Consider the following 25,394-nt stretch of genomic DNA (forward strand, 5'->3'; position numbering starts at 1 on the left):
TGCCCTGCCCCTGCCCTGCCCTGCCCTGCCCTGCCCTGCCCCTGCCCTGCCCTGCCCTGCCTGCTGCCCTGCCCCTGCCCTGCCCTGCCCCTGCCCTGCCCTGCCCTGCCCTGCCCCTGCCCCTGCCCTGCCCTGCCCTGCCTGCTGCCCTGCCCCTGCCCTGCCCCTGCCCCTGCCCTGCCCTGCCCCTGCCCCTGCCCTGCCCCTGCCCTGCCCTGCCCTGCCCCTGCCCTGCCCTGCCCTGCCCCTGCCCCTGCCCTGCCCTCCCCTGCCCCTGCCCCTGCCCTGCCCTGCCCTCCCCTGCCCCTGCCCTGCCCTGCCCTGCCCTGCCCCTGCCCTGCCCTGCCCTCCCCTTCCCCTGCCCTTCCCCTGCCCTGCCCTGCCCTGCCCTGCCCTGCCCTGCCCTGCCCCTGCCCTGCCCTGCCCTGCCCCTGCCCTGGGAGCCGCCATCTCCTGACGCCCCGTGTCCCGTCAGGTGGTGGGCCGGGGAGTGGCAGCCCTGCTCGCGCTCCTGCGGACCCCGAGGCGTGTCCCGCCGGGCCGTGCTGTGCCTCCGCAGCATCGGGCTGGACGAGCAGAGCGCCCTGCCCCCCGCGGCCTGCGAGCCCCTGCCCCCGCCCCCCGCCGAGACCCCCTGCAACCGCCACCTCGCCTGCCCCGCCACGTGGGCCGTGGGCAACTGGTCTCAGGTGAGTGCAGCCCCGTCCCCCCCCCCCAGGCCTGGGCCCCCCTCCGTTCTCCCCTGGAGCCCCTCAGAGTCCTCACAGCCTGGAGTCCTGGGCCATCCTTCACCCCCAAATCTTGTGTTTTTGTCTGTCGTGGGGCTTGAACTCTGGGCCTGCGCCCTGTGCCTGAGCCTGAGCTCTTTTGCTCAAGGCTGATTCTCTACCACTTGAGCGCCACTTCTGGCTTTTGGTGGTTCACTGGTAATGAGTCTCAAAAGACTTTCCTGCCCAGGCTGGCTTTGAACCGTGGTCCTCAGGTCTCAGCCTCCTGAGGAGCTGGGGTGACAGGTGCGGCCACCGGCCCCACAGCTTGGTCTTGCTGGCTGGGCCTGGCCTGGGGCCGGGCAGCGGGGCGCTGGCTGGTGGCCCGTGCTCACCCACACTCCGCCCCGGCCTCCCCAGTGCTCAGTGACGTGCGGGACTGGAATCCGGCACCGGGAAGTGCTCTGCACCAACGACACGAGCTCCCCCTGCGACCCCCGCCGACCGCCCTGCTCAGGAGGCCATCTGCCCCGGGCCGCCCTGCCCGCGCCCCCCGGACAGGCCCGACCCCGAGGGCTCGGCCAGCGGCTTCCCCAGCTCCGAGCTCTTCAACGAGGTGGACTTCATCCCGGGCCATGGCGCCCCCAGGCCCGGCCCCACGGTGGCCATCGGCAACGCCATTGGGGAGGCTGGCGTGGCCCCCGACCCGGGCCTGCCCGCACCCATGTTTGTGGATGACTTCTACTACGACTACAACTTCATCAACTTCCACGAGGACCTGTCCTACGGCCCCTCCGAGGAGCCCCAGGCGGCCGCGTCCCAGATGCACCTGCCCACCACCAGGCCTACCCAAGAACCTTCTAGAACCGAGGAGTCAGAGCCAGGAGGACCTGGCCCCTCGCCCTCCCCGCCCTTGGAGCAGGCCCCCAGGAATGTTCCTTTGACCAATTTCTTGTCTGAGGACGAGGCCCCCATGGGGACCCCCGATCTTGAACTCCCCAGAGCCCCCTGGCCCCCTGCTTTGGTCAACGATGCAAACACGCCAGCTGCCCCTCCCAGCCTGGATGAGCCGCTAGTGAGGGAGGATGGCCAGCCCCTGCCACGCCCCCCGCCGTGGAGCCCTGAGGACCCAGAGGGCACCCCAGGCCCCAGGGTGCTCCCCCTGCCTGGACACCCCCTCCCCACGCAGACCTCTTCAACCCATTCCTCCCCGAGTCCTGACAGGATGCAGCTGGGGACAGGGGCCGGGGACCCCTGGCTGGAGGAGGACCTGGCACCTCCACCCAGTGACGCGTGGCCCACCAGGGGCGTGGCTTCTCCTCTTCCCACTGGCTCAGAGACTGGGGACATGGCGCACCCCACGGAGCTGGAGGCCCCCCTCCTTCCAGTGCCAGGACTGGCTGAGCCATCGAACTTCCTTCCCACGGTGCTGTCTGGACCTGAGCACCTGTCCTGGACAACTGCCTTGAGTCCAGGGCCCCCCGGCCCCCCTACACCCCCAGGCTTCGAGGAGCCCCTGAACCCCGGGCTGCTGGCCACAGTGACTCCTGATAACGTTTTCTACAGCAGCAATGCCCCCGAAGCGCAGCCTGGCAGGGACCGGAACAGCAGCCCTGGCCGCGCCATCTGGCTGGTGGGGAACTGGAGCCAGGCACGTGGTGCATGCCGGGGAGGACAGAGAGGAGGGGGAGGGTGGGGAGGGAGGGGTGTGTGGGTACACACACGCACCAGGCCTGAACCCAGGCCTTGGGGGCTGTCCCTGAGCCTTTTACATTCAAGGCTGGCCCTCTATCACTTGAGCCACACCTACACTTCCAGCTTTTTGCTGATTAATTGGAATTAACAGCTGCTCAGGCTGGCTTTGAACTGCAATCCTTTAAGTAGCTGGGATTACAGGCCTGAGCCACGGATGCCCAGCTCCTCAGCGTCTTTGGGAAGTGCAGGGGCAAACAGTCTTGCGAACAAGGAGACAGGCCCAGAAGTGGGGCGGTGGCTTGGCTCAGCCTCAGCCAGCAGCGTTGGGCTGGTGCCCAGGCTCTGGGGGCCTGGAGGGCTAGGGCCATCAGTGCTCATGGTGCCTCTGTGTCCTGCAGTGCTCCACCACCTGTGGCCTGGGCGCATCCTGGAGGCTGGTGGGCTGCAGCTCGGGCCGGGATGAGGACTGCCCGCTCACGGCCCGGCCCCAGCCCGCACGCCGCTGCCACCTGCGGCCCTGTGCTGCCTGGCACGCGGGCAACTGGAGTAAGGTGAGTGAGGGTATCGAGGCGTGGCCCGCATCCCAGACCCGCCGGCTCTGACCTCTGCCCTCAATCAGTCCTGATTTTTTGGGTCTGAACTGGGATTGAACTCAGGGCCTGGGTGCCTTAGTTTTTCCACTCAGGGTTGGCGCTCTTCCGTGAGCCACAGCTCCGCTTCTGGTTTTCTGGTGGCTCACTGGAGAGGCTCACACTTTGCCTCCCCAGGCTGACTTTGAAGCTAGATCCTCAGCTCCCAGCCTCTTTGAGGGGCTGGGATAACAGGCTGGCCCCGGGGTGGTCGGCTTCCCCTTCACATCTGCGCTCGGTTCCCAGTGCTCCAGGAGCTGTGGCGGAGGCTCCTCGGTGCGGGACGTGCAGTGCGTGGACACGCGGGACCTGCGGCCCCTGCGGCCGTTCCACTGCCAGCTGGGGCCCCCCAAGCCCCCGGCCGGCCAGGCCTGCGGGACCCAGCCCTGCCTCAGTTGGTACATCTCTTCCTGGAGGGAGGTGAGGCCCCGGGACTTGGGGGCGGGGGACCCCGGCTCCGCCCCCCCGCCCTCCGCCATCCTCCATCCTCCCCTGCCTCGCAGTGCTCGGAAGCGTGCGGAGGCGGCGAGCAGCAGCGCCTGGTGACCTGCCCGGAGCCGGGGCTGTGCGAGGAGGCGGCGAGGCCCAACTCCACCCAGCCCTGCAACACGCACCCCTGCACGCAGTGGGTGGTGGGGCCTTGGGGCCAGGTGAGGGCCGCGGGGCGGGGCGGGGCGGGGCGGGGCGGGGCCTGCCGGGGGCGGGGCGGAGCCGAGCCGGAGGGGGCGGGGCCGGCCGTGGGGCGGGGCCTGCCGGGGCGGGGCGGGGCCGGCCGGGGCGGGGCCTACCTGAGGCGGGGCGGGGGCGGGGCCGGCCGAGGAGGGGCGGGGCGGGGGCCGACGGGGCGGGGCCGGCCGTGGGGCGGGGCCGGCCGAGGAGGGGCGGGGCCGCCGGGACGGGGCGGGGCCGGCCGGGGGGCCGCGCTGGAGAACTGAGCACCTCCCTCCCCTCTTCCCCCGCCCCGCAGTGCTCAGCCCCCTGCGGCGGCGGCGCGCAGCGGCGGCTGGTCCGATGCGTGAACACGCGCACTGGGCTGCGGGAGGAGGACGGCGAGCTCTGCAGCCACGAGCCCTGGCCCGAGAGCTCGCGGCCCTGCGGCACGGAGGACTGTGACGCGGGGGAGCTCCCACGTGAGTGCGGGGGGCGGGGCGCGGCGGGGGGGCGGGGCGCGGCGGGGGCGGGGCCTCGCGTGCTTTGAGGCCGCTGCGGCGGCGTGGGTGACGTCACCGGCCGGGCGGGGCCGAGGCGGTGCGGTGACGTCACCCCGCGGCCGGGCGGGGGCGGGGCCGAGGCGACGCCGGGCCCGTCCTGTTTCCCGCGTCTTTCCTGCCGGCCGAAGCCGCACCTGGGCATCTTTTCCAGCTGTGGCCTTGGGCCGTTTCCGGCTCTGGGCCTGCAACGCTCACGGCAGGCACCGGCCCGGCCCCGTCCCGGGAGCGGAGTCAAGTGGGGAGCCCAGGGGGAGCGTCCGGCCCTGAGTTCAGGTCCCACACGCACACACATACGCGCTCCCCAAACCCCATGCTGTGATCCTGGCTTCGCGGGAGGCTGAGCTCTGAGGATCGCAGTTCAGAGCCAGCCCGGGCAGGAAGTTCATGAGACTTTTTTGTTGTTGTTGTCTTTTTTGCCAGTTCTGGGGCTTGAGATCAGGGCCTGGCGCTGTCCCTGAGCTGCTTTTGCTCAAGGCTAGCTCTCTACCACTTCAGCCACAGCGCCACTTCTGGCGCTGGTACCGAGGAATCGAACCCAAGGCTTCACGCGTGCCAGGCCAGCACTCTGCCACAGAGCCACCTTCCCAGCCCTGTGAGACCTATCTCCAATAAATTACCAAAATAAGCCAGAAGTGGAGCTGTGACTCAAGGGGTAGAGCACCAGCCTTAAGCAAAAAATAGCCCAAGGACAGCACCCAAGCTCACAGTTCAAGCACCAAGACTAGCACACAAAAATATCAAAAACAAAACCCAACAATCTTTTTCCAGTGAGTTGTGGTGAGGAGCCTGGCACTGCCTGGTACCGGGGCTTGCTCAGGGAAGGAGCTGTTGCTCTTGCCTGGTGGTGCCTGTCATTCTCCATTGCAGAGTCAGAGCTCAGGGTCACCTGTGCCAGTTGAGGAAACCCAGTGGCCTGGCATTGTATGTGAAGAGCTGTCTCTGTCCCCTCCATCCACAGCTACCAGGCTGGTTCCTGCGCAGATCTGCCCCCGCCCCCCTGGCTGCTGGCAGCCGTCCCCCAGAGATAGCCCTCATGGTTCAAATCCTGTCACCTCAGAGTCCCGCGAAGGCCAGCTACCTGCACCTTCTCGTGCTGCTCTAGTCTAACCTTTGCATCTGCCCCAGAAATACAATGCCTCCTGGCGTGACCAAGCTAGGTACTGGCACACAGTGGAGTCTGGTGTCCTGAGACCCTAGAATGCTCAGAATTTTTTTTTAAAGTGTGTTCCAGTCCTGGGGCTTCAACTCAGGGCCTTACTCTCTTGCTTGGCTTTTTCACTCAAGGCTGGTGCTTTCACTTGAGACACTCTACCACTTCCAGTTTTTTGCTGTTTCATTGGAGATAAGAATCACATACTTTTCCTGAGTGGGCTGGCAATGAACTGTGATCCTCCAGATCTCAGCCTCCTGAGGTGATAGGGGTGAGCTACTGGCCAGGATGTTTTTGGATGATGTGTAGAACAGTGTCAGGATATTTGGAAATTCTGGAAAATCCAGAACATGTTGATCACTGAGGCCAAGGCAGCTGACATGTCCGGTTGTATCCACACTTCCTCTGTGTGTGTGTGTGTTTGTTTGTGGTCACTGCTGGAGGGAACTGGGCGTGGCCTGAGAGGTTAGAGTCTGGATCCTCTGCTTCCACCCAGGGTGGCAGAGGCTGCCTGCTGTTCCATGCCCTCTGCCAGGCCAAGGGATGTCCCCAGATCCAGGGCTGGCTCCCCCTTCCCCTGGGGATCTATTGGAGTGAGCAGGCCCGGAAGCCACAGCGGCACATCAGCAGTAGCAGCAGGGCTGGGAACGAGGCCAGGGGGCTGGGAACACAGTCATCTCCCAAAATAGCTCTAATAATGACCAGGCAGAAGGCAGAAGAGCCTCAGCTTGTGTGGGACTGCCTGTAGCCTTTCTCTCTCCAGGTGGGCCACACTCAGTCCCTGGGGCCCCAGTGTTCTGGGTGGCCTTGGTCATGACCCACTCCTGGGGCTTTACTGCTCAGATGAGAAGTAGGGAGGTTTGCTGGGCAATTATAATTGCTTAACTCCTATAATCCCAGCTACTGAGAAGGCTATTTGAGGATCATGGTTCAAAGCCAAAATCAGGAAGATAAATCTGTGAGACTCTTATCTGCCATGAATCGGCAAAAAGATGCAATAGAGCTCAAGGCATTTAAAAAAAAACAAACTCAGGGGCAGCACCCAGGCCCTGAGCTGTTGCCCCATGACTGGCACATAAATAAATAGATAATTAAAATGAGGCAGGGAGATTGGCCTGGCAGATGGGGCTGGGCTCTGGCCTGTGACCCAGAAGCAGAGGCTGAGCTGGCCCCCAAGGTGAAGGGAGATTCTAGGAAGCACTCAGTTTTGAGTCAGGTTCTTCTGGTATCAGGGGTGATCAGAGGTGGGGCTGGTGGTGATGATGTCACCACAACAGGCCCCTCCCTTTTCCTCATGGCTGGTCAGGGTTGGGAGTCTGAAGTCCTTTGTGTCAAGAGATGAGGTGGGAGACAGGGAACCCAGCAGGAAGCTGTGGGACCCACCTGTCACCCCCAGGCTGGCCTGGTAGGAAAGACATCATGAATAGAAATCCAAGGGATCCTTTATCTGGGAGTTCCCCCCCCCCTTTTTTTTTGTGGATCATGGGGCCTGAACTCTGGGCCTGGGCACTGTCCCTCAGCTCTTCAGCTCAAGGCTAGCACTCTACCACTTGAGCCACAGCACCACTTCCAGCCTTTTCTGCTTATGTGGTGCTGAGGAATCGAACCCAGGGCCTCATGCATACAAGGCAAGCACTCTGCCACTGAGCTGCCTTCCCAGCTTTCTGACCCCTGTTCCTCCGCCGCCAGGCTGTGATCATGATCGCCTATCATTCGGTTTCTGCGAGACCCTGCGCCTGCTTGGCCGCTGTGCACTGCCCAGCATCCGTGCCCAGTGCTGCCGTACCTGCCCAGTGCCCAGCTACGGCGCCCGCGGCCGCCAGCGCGCCACCCGCCGCTGACCAGACCAGGACACACCGACCAACCGCCAGGACGCACTGACCGACCACTAGGACATACTGACTACCGCGAGGATGCACTGATGGCGCCAGGACACACTGACCCCTGAGAGGACGCACTGACTGCCCCAGGATGCACTGACCAGCGCTAGAACATACTGACAGCCCCAGGACACACCACTGCGAGGACCCACTGACCGTCGCCAGGATGCACTGACCCCTCTAGGACACACTGACTGCCACCCTGACCTCAGCGCTGCCGCGGGCCCTGCCCTGCGACCCCTGGTGCTCACCCCGCCCCCACCCACCGGTGCGGGGACCCTTCTCCCCCTCAAAAACTTATTTTTTTATTCTAACAGTTTTGGGCAACCATTATTATTATTATTATTGTTATTATTATTAATTTTACATAAATGAGCATCTACTGTTCTTGGCTTCGTATGGATGTGGGGAGGGGGGTCTTAAGCAGACATTTCCCCTTTCCTGTGCACTGTGCCTGATCACTGGGGGCAGAGAGGGGTGCCCAGTCCAAGTGGGCAAGGTCTGGGGGGTGTGGGCCATCTAGCAGCAGGAACTGGGGGTCAGGAAGGTCCAGGGGGCTGTGTCCTTGTTGACATTCCCCCCACTGGACTCCCCACCACCCCCATCCCAGGCGAGGTTGGAGGATCCAGTCTCACGCAGTCTTAAGCAGGAGTGCCATCCCTTGCTGCAGGGACTCCCCTGGCACGCTGACCGGGCATCAGCCTGCTCCTCTGCCCCAAGGGTGCAAAGAATGGCCAGCCTTACCCCCCGCTGGCTCCAGCGTGCCCTGCCTGTGTGTGTGTGTGTGTGTGTGTGTGTGTACATCACTCTTGGGGCTTGAACTCACAGCTTTTTCACTCAAGGCTGATGCTCTGCCACCTGACCCATGGCTCCATTTCTTCTTTTTGCTGCTTTACTGGAGATGAGTCTCAAGGATTGTCCTCCCTGGGCTGGCTTTGAACCATGATCTTCAGATCTCAGCCTCGAGTAGCTGGGATGACAGGCGGGAGCTGTCACCTTCTTCCTCTGGCTTAGGGTTGGGGCCAGCTTACCAGCATCTGCCCAGCCAGCCCTTCTCCACCAGTGAAAGCCCGCCCCGAGTAGCCAAGCTGGGTGTCCTAAAGGGAGCAGCTGGGAGATGGGTGCTTTGAGGAGGAGGGTCCCTGTGGAGCAATGGCGAGGGGTGGACAAAGGGACAGGAGCAGGGCCAGCTGCTGCCTGCTCAGAGCTGGGGCTCCCAGCACCTGTTTTTCAGGATCTCAGGGGCCAATGACGGTGCTGATGGGAGTGTGTCAGAAGTGCCCTGGGGACCCAGGCTCCGAGCAATGGCCTCCTAGGGCTCAGTCTTGGCTGCTGTTGGAATGAGGAGCAGCATCTAGGATAGTAGCAGCGTGCTGGAGTCCTGGCTCTGCTTTGACTTGTATGGGGCCGCTTAAGCCCACAGGCACCTTGAACCTCTGTCCCAGGGAGGGGAGACAAGGCTTCCAGGCCCTGCTGCTGCCCAGGAGCCCAGGGCGAGCTGCCCGCTCCCCTCCGTGGGGACACTTGGTCTTAATCATCCTGTGTTTTTCCAGTGAGGGCTGGGGTGGCTGGGCCCGTGCTGGCAGCCAAGACAGCGGCAAACATGGGCAAACATGCCGTGACTCAGGCTGGCATGGTGCCGTCCTCTGCTGGGGGTGGGGGAGGAGGGACTCCAAACCGGTTCCTGTGGCCCCTGCTCCCAGAGTTCCCAGGGACCCCTGCGACCACGGCTGCCAGTGCCTTCTGCCCCATTACAACCAGGGCAGGGAGGCAGTGGCTCACGCCTGTAATCCCACCTGAGAGCTGAGGATTGTGATTCAAAGCCAGCCCAGAGAAGGAAAGTGTGAGACTTTTACCTCTGATGAACCACAAAAAGTCAGAAATGGAGCTGTGGCTCAAGGGGTAGAGCGCCAGCCCTGAGCAAGAAAATTCAGGGACAGCATGTAGGCTGTTTAAGCCCCAGGACTGGCACAAACATAAACAAAACAGGGCAGGGACACAGGTTTGGCGGGAGGGGGCTGGCAGGTACCATAATTGCGGCTCAAGGCAGAGTGTTCTACAAATGAATTTATTTCTCCCTTTACATTTCCAAACTTTGAAGATCATCAAAGAGGCTGCTGAGATAGAAAAGACCAGCATGGCCCGGCAGCGCCGCCTGGAGGCTTCATGCTGTCCAGCAGGGTGGGGCACTGGGCCCTGGGGGAGAAGCCAGACCAGGCTCGGCCTGGCCACCTCCTGTACCCAGCTGCCAGATGGAGCCTCCATGGCTCCAAGCCACCGAGCCATCTGCAGTCTCAGCGGCCAATGCAACTGCAAGTAGCACCATGGCCACCTGGGGTGAGCAGACGTGAGGGTCACCGCTGGAGGCTGAGGAAAGGGTGGCAGGGACGGAAGGAAGCACTCAGGCGCTTGGCTGTACACATATGGGAGGGGTGCACATAAGACAGAACTCGGTATAGAAAATACTTGTATCTGTGACAACCTTGATAAAATAGCCTATAAAAATATAAACTGTAGTGAAAAATATACAAAAGTATCAACAGAAAACACCGTGGAATGAAGCGGGCATCTCCCTGCCCGCCCCACCCGGGGCGGCCCCCTCCGGCCTGGCCTTGCTGGACGTGGCCCAGCCCTTCCATCTGGGCCTTGGACCGGAGAATGGGGGACGTCCGGCCGTGGCCACCGCAGGGTTTTTGGCAATTTTTTGGTGGTGCTGGGGAATCCGGGGCAGGCTGGCGGGCGCCGCTGGAGCCCAGGACGGCGCGTTTCCTGGGAGGAGCTGAGCTGGAGCCCGCTGAGGCCCCGGCCCTCCTCTAGCCAGGGGTCCCCAGGCTGCAGCCTCGGGTCTCCGGCGGAGGGCGCGCCTCCCAAGCGCCTGGAGCCCGGGCTAGAACCGGGCTGGGCGACGCGGCCCGGAAAAGGCCGGGGACGCCCCCACGCTTCATCCTGGCGCTCTCTCCAACCCGCGATCGCGTCTCCCGAGTTCCAGAAACACTGTGCGGGGCGCGGGCATCGCCGGCTCCGCCCGGCCTGCGGCTGGGGCCCTGCCCGGGACGGGGGGCCCCGGCTCCGCCCCCCCCCCGTGGCTGGGGCCCGGCCCTGCCCGGGACGGGGGGCCGCGGGCGGCAGTGCGTACCCGGCCAGGGCTCCGGTTATGAACAGGGCGCCTTCCAGCCAGGCTCCACGGAGCCGCAGCCCGCCGCGCCCGGGCGGCCGTGTGTGCGGGCCGCCGTCGCAAGCTGCGGATGGACGTGGCGGGGCCGGTGTGTAAACACGGAGTGGCCGCGGCGCCGCCCGCAGGTCCCGGAGGGCGGGGAGGGGACGGGGCGCCCGCGCTTGGGCCGCGGCGGGCGGTCAGGAGTCCTCCTCGTCGCTGCCCAGCTCGCCCTTGTCGGGGCTGGCGTCGCGCTCGCGCAGGAAGTCCTCGCGGATGGCCTCGAGCTCCGTGAGCTCCAGCCGCACCTTCTCCAGGTGGTAGGCGCGCCGGTTCCGGATCTGGCGCAGGGGGAAGGGGTTCAGATCCCCAAAGGAGATGCTGATCAGCTTCCTGCGGGACAAACGCAAGGCACAGAGCGGGTGAGCCGCGCCCCGCCCTCACACAGCCAGGCCCGAGCCCGAGGCCAGGCCCGAGCTGCACGGGGCCAGGGACCGGAGCGGAAGGAGCGGTGGTCATGGCAGACCCCGAGGCCAGCGTGGCAGGTGTGGAGACAATGTCGACACTCGTGCACAGCGGGCCCCACCACACCCTGGTGCCAAGTGATAATGAAGCTTTCCACATGCGGCAGCGTGCCCACAAGCTGGCACTGGCTAGCTGTGACTAGGAACAGAGCCAGGCGCCATGGCTCACGCCTGTCATTGAAGCTCCTCAGGAGGCTGAGATCTGAGGATTAGGGTTCGAAGCCAGCCCAGGCAGGAAAGCCCAGGAGGCTTTCATCTCCAATGAGCCACTCAAAAAACATTAGTGGGGCTGTGGCTCAAGTGGCAGAGGGCTAGCCTTGAGCAAAAAGAGGTCAAGGACAGTGCCAGGCCCTGAGTTTAAGAAAAAGACTAAGAAAATGACTAAGAAAAAGACAACAAAACTCCAGAGCTGAGGTTTCTGCGGAGAGCAGGTCTGCCCTCCTGTGCTCCCCGGCGCCAGCCTGCAACACTGACTTGCGATGGTGGCCCCAAGCAGGGCCTGTCTGCCCAGGACCCCGGATGGGGGCGTGGCCTGCCTGTCACAGCAGGGATCTGGGCGTGGCCGCATGCCCACTGTGGATCTGAGAGTAAAGGACCCGAAAGCCAAGCTCTCCATGGGTTCTAGGCTGGCAGAGTCTGGAGCTTAGGGCAGGCCCGGCCGCAGTGACCCCCAAGGGCTTCCCGGTACCCAGCTCTGCTGATCCAGCCCAGGGTGATCCGGAGGACCACGGGCTGGCTGGGAGCTTGGCACAGCAGCTCACACAAGCAGACTTTTCTCCCTTGTACCTATGCGTCACAGGCTCCCCAGAGCCCCGCTCCTTGGCCACACAGTGAACACTAGCGACTCAACAGACCTGTTCACGTTCTCCGGTGGGGCGGGACACTGGCCCAGGATGGCATCCAGGGGAGAGGGGACATGTCCTGAATGCTTGGTCCTGCAGTCTCTAACCGCTCCCAAACATAACCTGGCTATAGAAGGCCCTGTTACTTCTTTGTAAGGCCAACCAATGCTGTCCTGCACTGGCGTGGGGGTGTAGTAAATCATGGGGCTCCAGAAGAGGCAGGCCCAGGGTGCTGCTCAAGTGACCCTGACTTTCTAAAGCCAAAGGCAGTTGGGCACCGTGGCGCATGCCTGTAATCCCAGCTACTCAGGAGGCTGAGATCTGAGGATTGCAGTTCCAAGAAAAGCCATGAGACTCTTACCTCCAGTGAACCACGCAAATACCAGAAGTGGCACTGTAGCTCAAAATGGTAGAGTGTTAGCCTTGAGCCCAAAAACTCAGGGACAGTGCCCAGGCCCTGAGTTCAAGCCCCAGGACTGACTAAAATAAGCAAACAAATAAATCAAGCCGAGGGAAAGCTGCTGCCAGAGCCTTTCACAAGGTGGCGCTGTGGGGCCATGCGGGGCCAAGCTGGGGAACAGGACAGAAGGCCGGGAGGCCTCGCTGAGCATGGTTAGGGCGGGGCAGTGTTGGCAGAAAGACATCTCTGGAGTCACACTAGGTGGCTGGACCAGGCTGAACCTGGGCCAAGCGACTGTCCTTCAGGGCAAGCTTCCTGCTCAGATATCCTTCCTCACCCACCACAGCCAGGTCACTATTGTTAGTGTATGGACAAAACGGAAGCCATCTTGAAGACCCCGCCCCAGCGGAAGATCCTTAAGAGTAGCCATGACCTCCAGGAAGCTGGGAGCGGCGTCCATGGCCGCCTCTGCCACCTATGTCCACCTCGGCCTGGAAGGGCATTCCCTCCCCCCTGGGCTCTGAGCTGGAAAACGCAAGGACAGCTGGGAAGGATGGTCAGGACCCCACAGGCTCCGTGTACCTTGCATCAAGAATGGTGCGCGTGAAGTACCGGAGGTATTTGAAGATGGACATGGAATCTTGTAATTTCAGGATCTCCTCTTCTTTGTACTTAAAAAGCGCCAGGGCGAAGCGGAAAATAACCTGTGGGAAGGCAAGGCAAGGTGTGAGCAGAGGCGTACCATGGCCTAGTGCCATTCTGGAGTTGGAGCTGCAGGCCTCCTCCTGGGCCGAAGGAGGGCTGTGCACAGCCGGCATCTTTATGTAAGTCTCAGCTGAAAGAGCTTCGTCTCCAGGGGTGGAACCCACCTCAACCAGCAAGCTCAACCTCAGCTACCGATTCCCAGCGTGGTGGAAGAGACTTGGTACATTGCTGACTTGTCTTTGGGGCACTCCATGTGAGTGGAATGGACCTCTGGAAGCTTTGCAGCAAAAGGCTTTTCCAGGGCTGGGAAGGTGGCTCAGTGGTAGAGCGCTTGCCTTGTATGCATGAGGCCCTGGGTTCGATTCCTCAGCACCACATAAGCAGAAAAAGCTGGAAGTGGCACTGTGGCTCAAGTGGTAAAGCGCTAGCCTTGAGCTGAAGAGCTGAGGGACAGCGCCCAGGCCCAGAGTTCAGGCCCTACAACCGGATCCCCCCTCCCCCCCAAAAAAAGGCTTTTCCACATCTAAGGGCCCTGGTGGCCCATGCCAAGCTGTGCTGTCATTTTGGAAAGTGACATTTACTGGAGTCCAACCAAATTTTTTTTTGGGGGGGGGGGGCAGTCCTGGGGCTTGAACTCAGGGCCTGGATGCTGTCCCTAAGCGCCACTTCTGGCTTTTTCTGTGTATATGTACTGAGGAATCGAACCCAGGGCTTCATGCATGCCAGGCAAGTACTCTACCACTAAGCCACATTCCCAGCCCTCACACCCTCTTGAGCTTGAACTCAGGGCCTAGATGCTATCCCTGAGCTTTTTTCCCAAAGTTGACCCTTTACCACTTGAACCACAGCCCCATTTCTGGATTTTTGCTGGTTCACTGGAGATAAAGAGCCTCACAGACTTTTCCTACCTGGGTTGGCTTTGAACCTCAATCCTCAGAGCTCAGCCCCTTGAATAGCTGGGATTACAGGTGTGAGCCACTGTTTCCCAGTGGACTTGAACTCAGGCCCTGGGCATGGTGCCTGAGCTTCTTTTGCTCAAGGATGGTGCTCTACCACTTGAGCCACAGCTCTACTCTTGTTCTGTTTTTGGTGGATAATTGGAGTCTCCACAGACTTTTGGCTCTGAACCACCATCCTTAGATTTCAGCCTTCTTGAGTAGCTGAGATTACAGGCCTGAGCCACTGGCACCTGGCCAGAAGATAAACTAATGCCCTTTGGCAAGACCTCCAAATGCATACCCAACCGGCAGTGCCTTGGCACTGGGGGGACCTTCTGAGCTCCAGGGAGAATTGGCTGCAGTGGCACATGCACATGGATCTGAACTGAGCCACGCCGAGCTGCACACACCCACCTTTGGCCCTTCATAGAGGAAGGAGTCCCAGATCTTAAAGAGGATGTCACTGGCCACGTTGTCCACAAACACCACCAGGAACCAGTTGAACGTGATGAGGGTGAAGTCGACTTTGTGCTGCTCGAAGTGGGCGTGCAGCCGGGGCAGCTTCTCCCCCAGGAGGTCTCGGAACACACGCTGGTCCACCTGGGCAACCAAGGGCAGACCGGGGCTCAGCAGAAGCCTGGCTGGGTGGCCCCGAGGGCTGCAGGCCTCACACTGCTGGTGTACCTTGGGTGTCCACTTGGGGACGTCCTAGTCACAGGGCGGGGGATGGGAAGGGTCAGCCACCTCAGGCCAGCGCCTGTGCTCACAATGCACTGGGAAATCGGGACTTCCGTGGCTCACACCTGTCATCCCAGCTACTCAGGAGGCTGAGATCTGAGGATCGCAGTTCAAAGCCAGCCTGGGCAGGAAAGTCTGTGAGACTCTTATCTCCAACTGATCACAGAAAAAGCCAGAGTGGCTCTGTGGCTCAAGTGGTAGAGTGCTAGCACTGAGCAAAAGAAGCTAAGGGACAGCATCCAGGCTCTGAGTTCAAGCAGCAGGACTGGCAAAAAAGGGGGGGATAGGCGAAGGGGGTAAAGGATTAAAATAGTTAGGCTACAGTGTAATGTGGACTTATATACCAACTGAAACTTTAGCTCCCATTTCCATATGTTCTTGAGTTTGAGTCTACAGTTTTTAAAAATTTTATTTTCTATCAGTACTTTCTGATATTTCCGCATTTCTACCTTCCCTGCGTGTAGTGAGGAGAAAACTGCCTTAGAATTTACACTTAAGCCAGGCACCGGTGCTCACACTTGTAACCTCAGCTACTTAGGAGACTGAGATCTGAGGATCAAATTTGATGCCAGCCTGAGCAGGCAAGTCCATGAGACTCTCATCTCTAATGAACCACCAAAAAGCCGGAAGTGGACATGTGATAGAGCAGCAGTCCTGAGTGAAAAAGCTGGAGGACAGTGTCTGTGCTCTGAGTTCAAGGTCCAGTACAAAAAAAAAACTCCACTGAGTTGTTGTGATGAAGTGATGCAGGGTCTTTTCCAAGTCCACACACTTCTAAGGTCTTCCCCTCATGCCTACTACAAGAACAACTTATACCAAGTTTCTGGAATGTTCTGGGAATCCCATTAAACTCGTTCAATAAATCATCTGAATTTAACCTCCAACAATTCAAGAGGGGGAGCTACTTCTTTTGACAGGTGGGGAAACTGAGGCACGGGGCTGCTAAGCTAAGTGATGTGAGGCCACAGCTCCAAGGAGGGAGAGCCAGCTCTGCCCAGCGGTGTGAGCCTTGGCCCACACTCCCCACCACACCCCTGCCCATGCCTTACAGCCCGGGTTATGCATTTATGTTTTCTTTTGCTTGTTCTGAACACTGAGTTCATGAGAATTCTGAATCTGTGTGTGTGTATGTGCTGGTCCTGGGGCTTGAACTCAGGGATCTAGTGCTGTCTCTGAGCTTTTTCACTCAGGGCTAGTGCTCTACTACTTGAGCCATACCTTCACTTCTAGCTTTTCGCTGGTTTATTGATTTCAGCCTCCTGAGTAGCTAGGATGACAGGCGTGAGCCATGGGCATGTGGCTGCTGAGACTCTGAACCTTTCAAGCTGTCAGTGTCCAGGATCGAAACCTTCCTGAGCTTTTGGTCCCACCAGCCATGACCGCCACCTCATCCTACTTCTGGGCATGTCCCAGTTGACAAACTCACACCACAGAGAATTCAGTGTGTGCCTGATGAGCAAGTGAGGCGCCTGCTCAGAGACCAGGACGCTTCTCCCAGGCCCCACTGCTTCTCCGAGGCCGAGGCTGACAGCAGGAGGCCCTGGGAGAGGCTAGGCCTCTCTATCCTCCTCTAATCTGCAGGATCACTGGGCAGAGGGGGCAGGGGGCCGGGGGAGGGGGGGGACTCACCCTCTTCTTCCCTAGTCCAGGCTGTCACTGAGGCCCGCCTAGAAGGGGGAGGGCTCACCATCAATTCCCCTTTCTTGGTAGGGCTCCTCAAAGGTCAGATGTCAACTTTACAAGGTGCTAGACACCCTCCAATGACACAGCTATGGCCCTACAGGCACAATCAACTAGCTAGAGACAGGCAGACGGGCAAGAACAGTCCAGTTAACGAAAGTCATCACAGGGGCTGTGGTGACATCAGGGTCCTGACAACGGCTTGGGGTAACAGAGGAGTATCATGAACATGTGTGCACTGGAGCTGTGCCAGAGCCCAGGTGGTGGCATGGAACTCTGTGAGTACCGGGTGGAGGCGTCCTGTTTGCAAGTGAAGTAGACAGGGTGCTGCCATAGTGCAGTGTTCTGCTGCCACAGAATCAAGGTCCAGCCAGATCGCAGTGTTCTACCACCACAGGACCCAAGATACAGCCAAACTGCAATGTTATCCCATCACAGGATCAGGTTACAGCCAGACCACAGTGTTTTCTGCCAGTCCTGAGGCTTGAACTCAGGGCCTGGGCACTGTCCCTGAGCTTCTTTTGCTCAAGGCTAGCACGATACTACTTAAGCCACAGCGCCACTTCTAGCCTTTTCTGTATACGTGGTACTGGGGAACTGAACCCAGGAGGACTTCATGCATGCCAGGCAAGCACTCTACCACTGGGCCACATTCCCAGCCTGCAGTGTTCTGCCACCACAGGATCAGGTGCAGCCAAATCTGAATGTCCAACCATTGCAGAGCAGGGTACAGCCAGGCCACAGTGTCTACTGTCACAGGATCATGGTACAGTCAGGTATCAATGTTCTATAACCATAGGATCAAGGTACAACCAGCTAACAGGATCAGAGTACAACCACCATTACAGGATCAGGATACAGCCAGAGAACCGTGTTCTACCACTGCAGAATCATGGGACAGTCAGACCACTGTTCTATCATCATAGGCTCAAGGTACAGCCAGAGAACAGTGTTCTACTACCACAGGTACAGCCAGACAGTGCTCTACCAACGCAGGATCAGATTACAGCCAGATCACAGTGTTCTACAGTACAGATCACAGTACACACTGCATCCAGTAGGTAGGCAGGATTTGGAAGAAGGAAAAAGGGGCCCAGGGAAAGCAGCTGGGAAGTAGGCTTGCTCTGAGAATGCTGGGACTGTAGAAGAGAAGCATATGACTCAGTCTGAGACAGCATTGGAGGGATAGAGGAAGACAGGAAGCAACTCCAGCGATGCAGGAGAGACACCAGTAAAAGAAATGGAGGACAACGAGATACAGAAGCAATCAGAAGTCTTCCAACAAGGAAAAGCCCAGGACCAGATAGACTCACAACAGAATTCTATAAGACCTTTAAAGAAGAACTAATACCCATACTCCTCAACTAATACCCATACTTCTCTTCAGAGAAACAGAGAAGGAGGGAGCTATCCCAAACTCATTCTATGATGCCAATATCACACTCATCCCCAAACCAGGCAAAGACTCATCCAAAAAAGAGAATTACAGACCAATTTCCTTGATGAACACAGATGCAAAGATCCTTAACAAAATTCTAGCTAACAGAATCCAGAAACAAAAAAACATTATACACTACGACCAGGCAGGCTTCATCCCAGAGATGCAGGGATGGTTTAACATACGTAAATCAATAAACGTTATCCAACAACAGAGCCAAGGCCAAGAATCACATGATTATCGCCGCAGATGCAGAAATGCAACATTCATTCATGTTAAAAGCTCTGGAGAAAATAGGAATAGAAGGAACATTCCTTAAAATAATAAAAGCCATATACGACAAACCAATAGCCAATATTATACTTAATGGGGAAAAACTACAACCAATTCTCCTAAAATCAGGAACAAGGCAAGGATGCCCACTGTCTCCACTCCTCTTCAATATAGTCCTGGAACCCTTAGCCAGGGCAATAAGGCAAGAAAAAGACATTAAAGGGATCCACATAGGGAAAGAAGTTAAACTATCCCTTTTTGCAGACGACATGATACTATACCTTCATGATCCCAAAAACTCCATCCCCAAACTCTTAGAAATTATAAATCACTTGGGCAAAGTAGCAGATACAAAATCAACCCACAAAAATCAGTCGCCTTTCTGTACACTGACAATGTACAAGCAGAGAGGGAAATAAAGGAAGCAACCCCATTCACAATAACCTCCCCATAAATAAAATAGGAATTAACCTAACCAAAAGATGTAAAAGAACTATTTAATGAAAACTATAAACAGCTAAAGAAAGAAATTACAGAAGACACTAGGAAATGGAAAGACCTCCCATGCTCTTGGATAGGCAGACTTAATATAGTGAAAATGGCAATACTGCCAAAATTAATATACAAATTCAATGCAATTCCTATTAAAATCCCAATGACGTACATTTCTGAAATACAGAAAACAGTCCAAAAATTCATATGGAACACCAAAAGACCTAGAATAGCCAAAACAATTTTGGAAAAAAAAAGACAACATGGGAAGGATCTCGATGTTGAACTTCAAACTCTACTATAGAGCCATAATATCAAAAACAGCATGGTACTGGCACAAAAACAAACCCGAAGACCAATGGAATAGAAGATCCAGAAATAAAACCACATACCTACAGTCAGCTGATATTTGACAAAGGAGCCAAAGATATACAGTGGAAGAAACACAGCCCCTCTTCAACCACTGGTGCGGGGAAAACTGGGCGGCCACATGCAGAAGATTAAAAGTGGACCCCAGCTTATCATCATGCACCAATATCAAAATGGATTAAAGACCTTAACATCAAACCTGAATCTCTGAAACTACTGGAGCACAGAGTAGGAGAGACACCTGAACTTATAGGAACGGGCAGGAACTTCCTGAACAGAATCCCAGGGTCACAACCAATTGGAGAGAGACTCGACAAATGGGACTACCTTAAAATAAAAAGTTTCTGCACAGCTAAAGCTGTAACAACCAAGCTAGAAAGACAACCAACTAATTGGGAAAAAATATTTACCAGCAATATATCAGACACGGGGTTAATATCCAGTATATACAGGGAACTCAAGAAACAAATCCCTCCCAAACCTAACAAATCAATTACTAAATGGGCAAGGGAACTAAAGAGAGACTTCTCAGAAGAAGAGATAAAAACGGCAAAGAAACACATGAGGAGGGCTGGGAAGGTGGCTCAGTGGTAGAGCGCTTGCCTTGCATGCCTGAGGCCCTGGGTTCGATTCCTTAGCACCACATAAGAAAAAAGAAAAAAGGCGGAAGTGGCGCTGTGGCTCAAGTGGTAGAGCGCTAGCCTTGAGCTGAAGAGCTGAGGGACAGCGCCCAGGCCTAAAGTTCAGGCCCCACGACCAGACCTCCCCCCCAAAAAAAACCAAAAACACACGAGGAAATGTTCACCATCCCTGGTTGTGAAGGAAATGCAAATAAAGACAACCCTGAGATACCACCTTACCCTAGTCAGAATGTCCCACATCCTCAAGTCAGCCAATGACAAATGCTGGAGGGGATACGGAGAAAGAGGAACCCTATTACACTGCTGGTGGGAATGTACACTTATACAACCACTTTGGAAAGCAGTCTGGAGGGTACTCAGAAAGCTAAATATTAGCCGGGTGCTGGTGGCTCACACCTGTAATCCTAGCTACTCAGGAGGCTGAGATCTGAGGATCCTGGTTCAAAGCCAGCCCAGGCAGGAAAGTCCGTGAGACTTATCTCCAATAAACCAGAAGTGGTGCTGTAGCTCAAGCAGTAGAGCGCTCGCGTTGAGTGAAGAGCTGAGGGACAGCGCCCAAGCCCAGAGTTCAAGACCCATGACCGACAAAAAAAAAACAAACAAAAAAAACCCTAAATATTGACCTCCCGTATGACCCACTTCTAGGCATCTATCCTGAACAACAGGAACCAGTATACAAGGACACATGCACCTCCATGTTTATTGCAGCACTGTTCACAATAGCCAGGATATGGAAACAACCCAGATGTCCCACCACAGATGAATGGATCCAAAAATTGTGGTATCTATTAGAAAGGACAAAATAATGGCATTTGCAGGGAAATGGATGGAGCTAGAAGAAATCATGTTGAGCGAGGTAAGCCAAGTGCAAAGAGACAAATGGCACATGTTTTCCCTGATAAGTGGATGTTAAATCCAAAATGTTAGGGGATACAACAAAATTAACAGGATTTAAGAAACAAAGGACTTCCACTCATCTGATCAAATCACTACTAAATATCCCCACGCTGCCGATCACATGTATGGTGTATATGTGTACACCGGAGGGGAACCAGGAAGACAACACAGAACTAGAGGGAATCAGGGAAAAACATATAACAGCAGGACCCATCAGCTGCACTGGACATTGACCAAAATGAACTAAGGAACTTAATGACAGTGATGGGAGGGAGGGAACAAGTAGGAAAGAGAGACCAGCTGATGCTATGCAAAACAAAAGAAATGTACATACCACCCAATGTGGAAGAAATAACTATTGCAAAGCTCATAGAACTCATAAATGTTAGACCATGGTAGACAATTTGTCCTATGCAAGTTAGAATGTGTTTGTGACTTTAACTAAGCTTCGCCCACAATACTGTGAAATTTGGGAAATTATGTAACCACTTAATCACAATAAAAAACTTGAAAAAAAAGAAAAGAAATGGAGGCACAGGGTTCCAGGGGCAGGAGGCACGGCCATGGATGGCCCGGGCTTTGGTCTGGGGAACTAGAGAGGTGCACGGGTCAGGTGGTGACGGAGAGGGTAAGGAGGAACCCCTTGCAAAGGTAGAAATGCAAATATAAAGTAAAACTGAGTCAGGTCCAACAGCCAGGAAATCAGAGATCACTCAACGGTTGTAGCCGGGAGGATTCTTCACTGGGCACTGGATACAGAAGCTGAGCAGCGGGAGAGCACAGAGCTGCGAGGGGAGGGCAATCTTAGTGGGAGTGAGAAGGACGCAAGTGAGGTCAATTGCCCTCCTGCAGGAAGGACCTACCAGATACCAGCTCAGAGGATAAAGCTACAGAGGCTCAGGACACATGGGGAGAGGAACCTTGCTCCTGGCCTGTCCTCCAATCTGACCACAGTAACCCCCAGCGCCTCCCACAGGCCAACCCAAGAGATGGAGGGCGGGCACCCCAGGGAGAAGGCATGGAGCAGGTATGTGCTTAGGGGAAGACACTGTGGAGCAGGTATGTGCTCAGAGAAGGCCCAGAGCCATGCATAGAGCACATGCAGGCCTAGGTTCTGTCTCTTACCTCTGACTGACTTGCTGGCAATCACTGCTTAAAATCATGCACACAAAGCCATGGCCTCACTAAGAACCCAGGTCACATTTCAGCTACAAGTTAGTGACTGAAAACACAGGATTTTATTTTACTTTTTTTTTGCCAGTCCTGGGGCTTGAATTCAGGGCCTGGACATTGTCCCTGAGCTTCTATTGCTCAAAACTAGCACTCTATCATTTGAGCTACAGTGCAACTACCAGACTTTTCTGTTTATGTGGTACTAAGGAATTGAACCCAGGGATTCATGCATGCTAGTCAAGCACTCTACCACTAAGCCACATTCTCAGCTCCGAAACATTTTAAGTATCTTGCATACTCTTTTCTTTTTTTTTTTTTGCTGGTCATGGGGCCTGAACTCTGGGTCTGGGCGCTGTCCCTCAGCTCTTCAGCTCAAGGCTAGCGCTCTACCACTGGAGCCACAGCGCCACTTCTGGCTTTTTCTGTTTATGTGGTGCAGAGGAATCGAACCCAGGGCCTCATGCTTGCAAGGCATGCACTCTACCGCTGAGCTACCTTCCCAGCCCCCCATTTTAAGTATCTTAAAAAGCCCTTGAATACAGAAATGTCACAACAAAGTGGTTATTTTGTACAATATATGCTAATAAGAATGAATGGGGGAAAGGCACCTGGGATCCTAAAAGGGTCTTTGTATAATAGTCTCGGGGCATGAACACTTCCACGATGGTGACCAGACACCAGAAAGCGTCTTCTTGTTCTAGGTACAGGAGAGCCACAGCCACCAACCTATGAGCAAAGGGGGAACAAAGTTAGTGCCAGGCCCGGCAGGTCCTCGCAGAAGTGTGCACTGAAACCCCTTTCTCTCATACCTGACTTATTTAACTGTAACCTTTCTATCCATCACCTTTATAACAAATAAATAAAAATAAGTTTAAAAAAAAAACAATAAAAACAACCAGCATGCCATTCTCCAACATGAGAGAAAAGGCTCCATCCAGAGCAAGCCAGGCACGCCTCACGCTGGGGTTTGGTTTTGTTTGGATAACCTACTTTCCTTGTGATTGAACAGCCTCCTTCCAAAAAATGCCTCCATTAGAAAATTTTGCTCATTCAGATGTTTATAGCTTACTGTCCAAGAAATGTCAAGTAACTCTGTGTGTGTGTGTTTATGTGTGTGTGTGTGTGTGTGTGTGTGTGTGTCCCAGGCTTGAACTCAGGGCTTGGGGACTGTCTCTTGAGCTTTTGTGCTCAAGGCTAAAGCTCTATCACTTGAGCCACAACTCATTTTCTGGCTTTACATTCTTTTCTTGGGGCTGGGAAGGTGGCTCAGTGGTAGAGTGCTTGTCTCGAATGCATGAGGCCCTGGGTTCAATTCCTGAGCACCATATAAGCAGAAAAAGCTGGAAATGGTGCTGTGGTTCAAGTGGTAGAGAGCTAGCCTTGAGCTGAAGAGCTGAGGGGCAACACCCAGGCCCAGAGTTCAGGCCCCACCACTGACACTCCCCCCCCCCCCCCGAAAATTTTTTTTTTCTTTTTGTCAATCATGGGGCTTGAACTCAGGGCCTGGGCACTGTCCCTGACAAGCTAGCACCTTGAGCCACAGCACAACTTTGGGTTTCTGGTGGTTCATTAGAGATAAGAATCTCACAGATGGGGCTGGGAAGGTGGCTCAGTGGCAGAGTGCTTGCCTTGCATGCATGAGGCCCTGGGTTCAATTCCTCAGTACACATAAGCAGAAAAAGCCAGAAGTGGCGCTCTGGCTCAAGTGGTAGAGTGCTAGCTTTGAGCTGAAGAGCTGAAGAACAGCGCCCAGGCCCAGAGTTCAGGCCCCATGACTGGAAAAAAAAAAAAAAAAAGAATCTCACAGACTTTCTTGCCCAGTCTAGTTCTGAATCAAGATCCTCAGATCTCAGCCTCCTCAGTATCTATGATTATAGGCATAAGCTGCCAATGTCAGGCTTGGCTTTAAATTTTTGATGAAACACACATGTGAACAAAGAGGAAAAGGGGCTGGGAAGGTGGCTTAGTGGCAGAGAGCTTGCCTAGCATGCATGAGGCCCTGGGTTCAATTCCTCAGTACCACATACACAGAAAAAACTAGAAGTGGCACTGTGGCTCAAGTGGTAGAGTGCTAGCCTTGAGCAAAAGAAGTTCAGGGACAGTGCCCAGGCTCTGAGTTCAAGCCCCAAGTCTGGCAAAAACAAAAACAAAACAAGAAACAAACAAACAAAAAAAAAACAAGCAGGAAAAAATGAAATTATTCACTGAGCTCAGTGATAGAGCACAAAGGCTCAGGGATAACACCTAGGCCCTGAGTTCAAACCCCCAAACTGGCACACATGTACACACACACACACACACACACTCCTAAGCTGTTTCTTTTTGTTGTTCTTGTTGGTTGTGGGACTTGAACTCAGGGCCTGGGCATTGTCCCTGAGCTTCCTTGTGCTCAAGGGTAGCGCTCTTACCACTTGAGCCACAGCTCCACTTTTGGTTTTTGAGTGGATTACTGAAGAGTCTCACTGGGATTTTTCTGCCTGGACTGGCCTTGAATTGTGATCCTCAGATCTCAGCCTCCTGAGTAGCTAGGATTACAGGTGTGAGCCACCAGTGCCCGGGCTCCTCGCTGTTTGATGTGGCGATGCCCTTGAGTCCGGGGCCCCCTCCTGTTGTTTGTATACTCGGCACCTGAGCCACATACCCAGTCCCAACTACTGTGCTCCTCATGTGATCTGCAATCACAGCTGTCAGAAGTCAGTTGTTCTTGAAATGAGGGCATGGTGCATTAAAACTGTCCTGCCATCATCTCTTGTTTCCCCCCCTCCAAACCCTGGCTAACAAGAAGATTTTTTTCTTTGCTGCTGTTTCTGTTTTGTTTGCTCATTTATTTGTCTTTGGGAGGGGAGGGGAGGAGTACAGATGTGGGTGAACAAATGCAGCTGTGGTCCTCACTGGACACTATGTGGAAAATAACTTGTGGGTGGGGATGGGAGGGAAAAACTGGGAGAGATAGAAGGATGGGGGGGACATGGTCCCATAAGAAAGGTACTTCTTACCTGACTTAGGTAACTGTAACCCTTCTGTACATCACAAGAAAAAAATTAAATAGGCAAATAATAAGATGACAGATGAAATGAAAAACGAAAACAAAAAACCCCCCCCAGCACAAGGGAGGGTGCTGCTGCCATGCGGGCCTGGCCTGGAGCCTGGCACTCTGGGATAGGCTGGGAGCAGCTGGCGCCACCCACCTGTTGAGGCCCTGGCAATAGCCGATGTCAGGGCTGCGCCAGGAGAAGGCGAGCAGGACGTTGCGCAGCTTCTGGATGCCCTCCGAGGTGGGGCAGGAGTAATGCTTGTTGTTGGGCAGAGTCCGTAGCAGGTCCAGTTCGATCTGCTTGGAGGCTGGGTTCTGTTTCTCCAGGGCCTTCTGAAGCAAGGTCTGGAAGTAGCCGGGCTCCGCACTGTCCCTGAACTTGCGGGTGTGGAGGTCCACACACCACTTCCACACCTTCGAACGGTGCTCATGGGGGATGCCGGCACGGATCAGGTTTTTCAGTTCGGGAGAGCACACCATCTCCCTGTTCACTGTGCTTGCAAAGTAATTCTCCCATTTGACCCCAGTGGAAACTTCCTGGTTTTCCGTGAGGTACAGAGTCTTCAGGTCCAGTGCTCGGACCTTGGCAACCAATTTCTCTTCCTCATCAGCATCCGGGACAGTCCTAAACCCGTAAATGTCATACTCACTGTGGATCACAAGAGGGAAATGAAATTACAAGGGAAATGAAAAGGATTCGTGCATTCATTCACTCACTCATTCTCAACAACAACAACAAAAAAACAGTGTAGCCAGGCACCAGTGGCTCACACCTATAATCCTTGCTATTCAGGAGGCTGAGATCTGAGAATCAGGGTTTGAAG

At 55.9% G+C, this 25,394-nt stretch overlaps 2 protein-coding genes across 2 annotated transcripts in view; one reads left to right on the top strand and one right to left on the bottom strand.

The window, feature by feature from the left end:
- Adamts7 (ADAM metallopeptidase with thrombospondin type 1 motif 7) overlaps positions 1–7,588 on the top strand; it is a 38,024-nt gene extending 30,436 nt beyond the window's left edge. Inside the window, 8 exon segments of the mRNA XM_042697776.1 lie at positions 476–689; positions 1,128–1,208; positions 1,210–2,358; positions 2,801–2,953; positions 3,278–3,451; positions 3,535–3,681; positions 3,999–4,161; positions 7,082–7,588. Coding sequence (XP_042553710.1) covers positions 476–689; positions 1,128–1,208; positions 1,210–2,358; positions 2,801–2,953; positions 3,278–3,451; positions 3,535–3,681; positions 3,999–4,161; positions 7,082–7,233 — 2,233 coding nt within the window. The 3' untranslated portion in view covers positions 7,234–7,588.
- Positions 7,589–10,585: 2,997 nt separating this feature from the next.
- Tbc1d2b (TBC1 domain family member 2B) overlaps positions 10,586–25,394 on the bottom strand; it is a 72,758-nt gene continuing 57,949 nt past the window's right edge. Inside the window, 5 exon segments of the mRNA XM_042697761.1 lie at positions 10,586–10,819; positions 12,775–12,896; positions 14,250–14,435; positions 22,145–22,262; positions 24,725–25,219. Of these exon segments, the coding sequence (XP_042553695.1) occupies positions 10,627–10,819; positions 12,775–12,896; positions 14,250–14,435; positions 22,145–22,262; positions 24,725–25,219 (1,114 nt within the window). The 3' untranslated portion in view covers positions 10,586–10,626.

The sequence above is a fragment of the Dipodomys spectabilis genome, unplaced genomic scaffold (assembly GCF_019054845.1).
Source record: "Dipodomys spectabilis isolate Male_0828 unplaced genomic scaffold, ASM1905484v1 ptg000228l, whole genome shotgun sequence".
In the NCBI taxonomy this organism is placed as follows: Eukaryota; Metazoa; Chordata; class Mammalia; order Rodentia; family Heteromyidae; genus Dipodomys; species Dipodomys spectabilis.